The sequence below is a fragment of the Epargyreus clarus genome, unplaced genomic scaffold, assembly GCF_041222505.1.
Source record: "Epargyreus clarus isolate Ecla_fem2 unplaced genomic scaffold, WU_Ecla_fem_2.2 ptg000006l, whole genome shotgun sequence".
Taxonomy (NCBI): domain Eukaryota; kingdom Metazoa; phylum Arthropoda; class Insecta; order Lepidoptera; family Hesperiidae; genus Epargyreus; species Epargyreus clarus.
In genome coordinates, this window is record NW_027332214.1 from 950,748 (window position 1) to 959,281 (window position 8,534).

Sequence of the window (8,534 nt, forward strand, 5' to 3'; positions counted from 1 at the left end):
ACCGAGACCCACAATTAAAAAGCTAATTAAGGTTCAAATTATATCACTCTGTTTCCAAACATTGTTAAATAATTACCCTTATATATTGAAGTGCTAAAGCAGCAGTGAAATAACATATGCATCAGAGTTTTAAAGGCTACATAAAAGAGCCGAAGTAATAATCCAGTATATTATAAACTTTACAGCTAACCAACATAATATATGGGGAATAAGTCCTGAAAAGAATGGTAGTATGTAAACATTTATACATCATAAAATTTGGTTACTGAAACAAAGTTGTTCCAACATCTTATTAAGATGGCATATCAGTCAGAAAGTATTAACATAGATTAATAAAACAATGACACACCTAGAATATGATTTTATTTGCACACTTTTACTTACAACATAAATATGATTTTTTAACATAACTGAAGCAAAATTTACTTTCTATAATGTTAATGGTGTGCGGCAGCCTCCTTCTTCCTCATCTCGGCCCATTTGCTGACATTCTCGGGCGAATTCGCTGTAATGGTAAAAGACAGTGAAGTCAATAAAGAAAATGAAAAACACATTAGAATTAGATACATCAACAAAAATAAATGTATAATAGGTACCCTAATGTGACCTTGTATAATTAAATTAAAGAGGTTTGCATATTATTAACGTACTGGCTAGCTTCACTTCTCAATATAATACTAATACTTAAATTAAATGTAACTTATCGTGTGGTGTCTTGTCTAATCTTACCATCCTACCTGGTCAAGTACATCTTTCTCATCAAAGGTTTTGTCTAGCAGTTTTATGCACACTAGATAAATCGGAAATTGTACAAGTCAACTAGATAATTTGAATTATACGTTTATATTTTAGACACTAACATAATATGATGTCATAGAAACCTCTTTTCAATTCTTTTTTTCAAATGAAAGTATTTGCTTTGAGATTAACTGGTTGAATTTGATCACCTTTGTACATTATTAAGATATTTAGGAAGCACCCACATAATCATTTTCCTAGTATTTATAAGTTACAAGGTACAATTCGAAATGATTCACCGTTTGAACCAAAAAAATATTATTCTGTGATTAATTTTAAATTTAAACCAAATACAAATCTGTAATTTCCGCATTGTTATTGTTAGTTTTAAACATAGTCGTGGCGTTTTAGCTGAAACAGCTGCTCCCATCTTCATTCATTATTATTTTAACTTACAAGTGTTATTTGTTATAATATGTAAAATAGATCCATAAAATAACAATGGTGTTATTGTCAACTGTTAATATTCCTGTGATTGTAGTATAAAGTAGTACCAAACCAAAAGTAACACAAAAACATGCCTTGCTTTTTGTAACGAAAAAGATTTTTGTGCACGACTGTATGTATTACGTCATTAAGGTATTTGTTATGTTAAATGTGTACTTCATAATAAGGTGTATTTCCAGTTCTGTGAAACTCAAGGTACAAAATATACCTTTAATGTAATAAAATAGCATAATCCCATGTGGAGAATTCACTTATTTATATATAATGCATAATAATTTGTTTTAACTTGATATACCTAGCTCTTATAGTAGTTTTAGCTATTTTTAATTTTAAAAAGGTAATCGATTTTATTTAATCAAAATTTTCATTTTACATATTCTCGAAATTTGTTTTGTTTACTAAATTTTATATTCGTTTTTCTGTTTCTCTTGCTTTTACAATTTTTTGTTTACTCGTATGATAAACGTTGCCAACATGCGCAAAGGCGAAGCCGTTTATTTGTTTTTGTTCAGATCTTGCACATGGCAACACGCTGAATTGATTGTTACAAATGCTGCGATCAAAGTGCATTCCTATAGGAGCATGGTGTATAATGATGTTGATTTCAATATGCTATTTGTTTCCAGTAATAATGATATCATTTGTCTGCGATTATTTATTGACGTAATTTATAAGTTTTATAATAATTTATACTGTAGTAAATAAAACACTGAAATAGCAGTTTCTCTATTATTTTAAGCAACCTGTCCCAACTAACAGTACTGTATGACAGTCTGGTTTATTTTATATGTGGTTTTTAATAGATAAATTGTTGAGAGATTTTTAAAGTTAATAAATCATTTTGCTAGTCTAATATTCTATTTAAAATTTATTAGCACCGAGACCCACAATTAAAAAGCTAATTAAGGTTCAAATTATATCACTCTGTTTCCAAACATTGTTAAATAATTACCCTTATATATTGAAGTGCTAAAGCAGCAGTGAAATAACATATGCATCAGAGTTTTAAAGGCTACATAAAAGAGCCGAAGTAATAATCCAGTATATTATAAACTTTACAGCTAACCAACATAATATATGGGGAATAAGTCCTGAAAAGAATGGTAGTATGTAAACATTTATACATCATAAAATTTGGTTACTGAAACAAAGTTGTTCCAACATCTTATTAAGATGGCATATCAGTCAGAAAGTATTAACATAGATTAATAAAACAATGACACACCTAGAATATGATTTTATTTGCACACTTTTACTTACAACATAAATATGATTTTTTAACATAACTGAAGCAAAATTTACTTTCTATAATGTTAATGGTGTGCGGCAGCCTCCTTCTTCCTCATCTCGGCCCATTTGCTGACATTCTCGGGCGAATTCGCTGTAATGGTAAAAGACAGTGAAGTCAATAAAGAAAATGAAAAACACATTAGAATTAGATACATCAACAAAAATAAATGTATAATAGGTACCCTAATGTGACCTTGTATAATTAAATTAAAGAGGTTTGCATATTATTAACGTACTGGCTAGCTTCACTTCTCAATATAATACTAATACTTAAATTAAATTAATTGAGTCGTTGCGGCTAGCGTACAGAGCAGACGTGTTATAGATTAAATAAAAATTAAATTGAAAGTTACCAAGCAATACTAGACCTTTCGCAATCTGCATATAATAATTTATGCAAAATCAGCATTCAGTGAGTTAATACGAAAATAATCCAAGCAATAAGTGCAGTTGACGCGGTGACAGCTCTTCACCCCCTCGGGTAAAAAAGACGGGCTCTTTACTTATTGCAATCATCGCTCTCAAGTGCACACGCAGTACGTACGTAAGTAGCGATACCTCAATACGCGCCACGGATCTACAATGAGCTCAGTACGCTCACCAAATGGAGGCGGCATTAATACAAGACTTGGAGGTTCCCGACCAAACCTGTCCGAAAAACAACAAAGTGACACGGGGGCTAATATTACCTTTCGTAACAAACAAAAAACAACCGATGACACAGAAACCATTAAAAATGAACTGTCTGAAATACGTAAACAGATGTCCGAAATGATGGCGATTTTAACGTCGACTAGGAACGATCAAACCGATAGCATTAATAAGCTTTGTCAAGATGTTACTTCCATTAAAAACGAAGTAAGTAATATAAGTCACACAATCGAAAACATCATTATGGAAAACAATAGCCTCAAATCCAAATTGGCAAGCATGTCAACTATTACCGAAAACACAAAAAAGAAGGTTGAATTACTGGAGGCTGATTTTAATAACCTCAAATGTACATCCCCAGGGGCTTCTTCTTGGGATGCGCCCATCACTTATGAAGAACTTCTCAGTGAATTTCAGGACCGCAATATGCGAAAAAATAATATTATAGTTGTTGGACTTCCTGAATCAAAAACAAAGTCTGTCATGGAGCGCTATGAGGAGGAGAAAATAAAGATAATGAAAATTCTAAAATCCATCTATAGCGACTGTCCTCAACCTGGAAAAATTATCCGACTTGGAAAATTCGCTGCTGATCGTACACGTGCAATCAAGGTGTGCTTTGCTTCAGAAGAGATCGCTAAAGCAATACTACGCAATAAAAACTGCCTTAAAAATGATTACATCAAAATATTTTCGGACCAGACCCCGCAACAACGAAAACATATGCAAAATTTAATTAGAGAACTTGATAAGCGCACTGCAGATGGAGAACCTAATCTTATTATTAAATATGTAAAAGGGATACCCAAAATAATTACTTCATCTGAAAAAAAGGCTCCATCTGTTACAAACACAAAAAACTAATTTCATCTCAAAAAAAAGTAGTATATGAAATCGCCGCAAATTATACTGATATAGCATTTGATAAAAAATCTTTACGCTGTTTTTATGCAAATTCACGCAGCATTGTAAAGCCTGGAAAATTCGATGAGTTAAGGACTATAATTGCATCTTTTAAAACTATCATACATATTATCATACTATCAGAGACCTGGATAAAAAATGAAGATGAAGCCAAGATACTCCAAATTCCGTGTTATACACACTACTACAACTATAGACGAAATAAAAGAGGTGGTGGAGTATCAATGTTTGTCCACAATAACATGAAACACAGCCTTATTGAAGAACATTGCCTTGATGATACCCATTACCTTTGGATACATGTTCATAAATTTTCATTAGACCTTGGTGTAATATATAAACCTAATACAGCAAATATGAACAATTTCCTGGAAGTATATTCACAACAGTTACAAAGCAAAAGACGAGCTGTGGTGTTTGGCGATTTCAACCTAGACCTTCTTGATCCAGACAAAGCCACTCGAAACTATAAGGACACTCTAAAAGAGTACGATTTTAAAATTCTAAACAAAATAGATCAACAATTCTGTACTAGAGAATCTGAAACAACTAAAACTATACTTGATCATGTGTGCTCAAACCTTAAAGACAATAACTTTAATTTTGTAATGATAGAATCTGCTATGTCTGATCACAAACAGATATTTTTGGAAATAAAACGATATTGCACGCCCCTAACAAAAAAAGTGGAATATACTGCCATAGATTATAAAAAATTGTATAATAGTTTCGAAAATATGACTCAAGAAAAAGAACAACCGCTGTATGAGAGACTCGAAAAAAAGCTACAGTGTTGTTTATCTCAGAGTAAAATAATAAAAACTAAAATATTAAACCCTCCAAGGCAAGACTGGATCAAGCGAGATATAATAAAAGACATTGACAATCGAAATATACTGTGGCAGAAATATAAATCAAACACTTCAGATATTACTTTAAAAAAGAATTATGAGATTGCAAAATTCAAAGTATTAAAAGAGATACAAGAAACGAAAAGTTCATATTACATCAACAAATTTAAAAACAATATGACAAAACCACGAAAGTTGTGGAACTTGATAAATGATCTTTCAAACAATAGAATCAAAAACAAGGTTGGACCAGATAAACTGGAAATTAATACAAGATGCATCACCGACAATAAGGATATCTGCGAATATTTCAATATCTATTTCTCTACAATTGGTTCAGCCTTAGCTAATATGATCCCAGATGAATATAAAAGAAGTCAAAACAAAATTTATTCAGAAGTAAATGATATACATAAACTGAATTTTATCGCACCAGCTACCGTGAAAGAAGTCGCAAGAATTATCGATAATCTAGATCCTAACACTGGTTCCGGCATTGATGGTATCAGTACTAAATCTATCAAATGTCTTAAAAATATTATCGTTCATGAACTCACAGCATGTATTAACGTTTGTTTCGATCAAGGTATATTCCCTGACAGCTTAAAAATTGCTAAAGTTATTCCCATTTTTAAGTCAGGAAGCAAATCGGATCCTTGTAATTACCGTCCAATTTCTGTTTTACCGGTTATATCTAAAATTTTTGAAAAAGTTTTATACAATCGTCTGGAATCGTACTTAAAATCAAAACATTTTTTATTTCACAAACAATATGGTTTCCGACCGCAAGCGAATACTTTATCGGCTACAATTGACCTCATAACAAAAATAAAAAATAAAATTGATCAAAAACAAATAGCTATAGGTATATTTATAGACCTGAAAAAGGCATTTGATACGATTAGTCCTCACATATTGCTAGAGAAACTTCGACATATAGGTATTACTGGAAAAGCTCTTGAAATCTTTAAATCGTATCTACAAAACCGTAAACAAATTGTGAAAATTGACAACCATCAAAGCAGTCCAAAATCCATCACCTATGGGGTCCCACAAGGCTCAGTATTGGGGCCTCTTCTATTTTTAATTTACATCAATAATATATGTCAATTAGGGCTCAAAGGAGACATTTCACTTTATGCAGATGATACAAGCATTTTTTATTTTGGACATTCAGTTGAAGCTATGATACCCCACGTTCAAAGCGATCTTAATTTGTTAAATACCTGGTTCCAAACTAATTTGCTTACAATTAATGTCGCAAAAACTAATTTCGTAATACTCTCCGCAAAAAATAAGAGAATCACTACTAATATAGAAATAAAAATTAATAATCAATTAATTCACAGAAAAACAAAAGAAAAATATCTCGGTCTTACAATAGATAATTATCTTTGTTGGAAGCCACATATTGAGAAAATAAGGTCTAAATTAATATCACTGTCAGGTCCCTTACATAACATTTCAAGGTGTTTACCTCAAAAAGTGCGATACATAATTTACAACTCTTTAGTCAAACCACACATTGATTATTTAATCGAAGTGTGGGGTACTGCAGCCAAATCCAACCTTGATCCTTTACAAAGAGCACAAAACAGAGTAATAAAGGCACTATTTAATTATAAATTTTTAACACCAACTGATAAAATATACCATGACACAAAAATTATGAACATTAGTCAAACATATATATACTATACTTGTATATTAGTGCGTAAAATTTTAAATAAAGACATACATACAAGTCTATCATTTACGAAAAAACAACAAACACAACGAATTAAACTACGGAATGCTAACTACTTAGTAACACGTCCTCCGAGAACAAATTATGGTAAAAAGAATATCGAATTTGAGGGTGTTAATTTATACAATAAACTACCAACTAACATAAAAAATGCTAAAACTATGTATCGTTTTAAAAAGTTATTAAAGTCACATATATTAGAAACATAAATTTAATTTACGAACAACAAAAACACATAAAATAACATGAATACAAAATAAATAATTTATAGAATATTATTTACATTTTAATTTACATATATATTTTTTTTTTTTTTTTTTTTCTTAGATTTTTTAAGCATTAAATTATGTTAGTGCAATAATTACTTAGTTTACTACTGACTACCATTAATGCCGCATCCGAAGATGTTTTGTTTTATAGCTCCATGTAACATAACTTAAAACCACGAATACGGAGGGTATATCAATATTACTTGTTAAACGTTAACCCAGTTTTATAATAATTTCATTTATTTTGTGTCATCTAAGTAACTAGATGGTAAACTTCTAACATAACATAACTTTTTGTACCTACGCCCGATATTATAATGTTTTTAAGTTATGATTTCTCAGTAAGTGAATTATAAATTCTTTATGAGAAATAAAGTTCTTCTTAAATCGTAAATGTAACTTATCGTGTGGTGATACACAGAGCGTATTCTGATCATTAAGGAACTAATTACTACAAAGTAAATCGTTGAATAGCGAAAATTATCTAATAATTATGCTCTAATTGCTCAGCTTGATCACAATATTGATTAAACATCACAATTACAACAGAAGTGAAATACTCTTCTGCTCCCAAATTTAAATGGAATTACTTAAAGAGTTATATCATTTATAGAAATTTCGTTTTAAATATTGATTATAAATTAGTACAACCCTGGTACAATATTAAAAACGGTAGAAAAAAGGGCTAGTAAACGTTAATTGGTCATTTTTTAAATTGTTTAATGGAGATCAATCCAGTGCCTTGAACATTGCTTTATTATAATTTCTGTAATAGATTCTTATGGACTTTTTTCTATAGAAAATGTACTCAAATTATTCATGAAACCGATGAACGATGAGCATGAAATAACAATGCTAATTACCCATTTTGTGGATCTTAACGAAGACGGGGAAAGACACTGCGATTCCGATCATCCAGTAGCGCCAGATCCACTGGTTCTGGACGTAGAACTTCATGGGGAATTGCGCCACCTTCGCGGAGAAGGTGTACGGGTACTTCATAGGGCGGCCGGGAGCAGGGTCCGACATTGTGACCGATTTGCAGCTGAAACCAGACAACATGCACAAATAATCATTATGTAACGCGAGAATTTAATAACTACAAAATATTATGTTTCCATGTTCATACATATTGTTAACGAGAATAGACAACCGTTGGAATTGTAAAAACTATAATTAATTAACTTGTTAGATGTAAACTGAAAAGAAATTTGTAATTTATAATAAAAATAAATTATCCTAATCCTAACCTTTCTTGACGGACAGACGAGGAACTCAACTACTAATGTTGCCAGTTAGGAAATAACGAGTAACTTTAATGATTTTTTTACAGTAATGGGCGTTGCAAAAATAAACCGTTTTTAAAGCAGTTTATATCCTGATATAACATTACCATGGATTAAACAGTCATCATTTTGCAAAGTAGGTATGCTGTTCCCGTATAGGTTACAAAGCTACCATACTCTTTGATATACTGCATTACTCTTTGTACTGCATCAACTCGCACTAATAAATACTTTATAAATAACATGTAGCCGTAAGCATTTAAACGGGTAA

The 8,534-nt window shown here is 31.1% G+C and overlaps 1 protein-coding gene across 2 annotated transcripts; it reads right to left on the bottom strand.

Moving 5' to 3' along the window:
- Positions 1-2,467: 2,467 nt before the first annotated feature.
- Positions 2,468-8,374, bottom strand: LOC140742616 (uncharacterized). 2 transcript variants are annotated; one of them, XM_073073547.1, is made up of 3 exons: positions 8,228-8,374; positions 7,841-8,022; positions 2,468-2,626 (listed from the first exon to the last, which is right to left on the bottom strand). In XM_073073547.1, exons 2-3 carry the CDS (start codon positions 8,004-8,006, stop codon positions 2,559-2,561), a joined length of 234 nt encoding a protein of 77 aa, XP_072929648.1. In that variant the 5' UTR covers positions 8,007-8,022; positions 8,228-8,374; the 3' UTR covers positions 2,468-2,558. The 2 variants fall into 2 exon arrangements, with proteins under 2 accessions (XP_072929648.1, XP_072929649.1); XM_073073548.1 differs by having other exon boundaries at positions 8,107-8,248.
- Between the last annotated feature and the right edge of the window lie 160 nt (positions 8,375-8,534).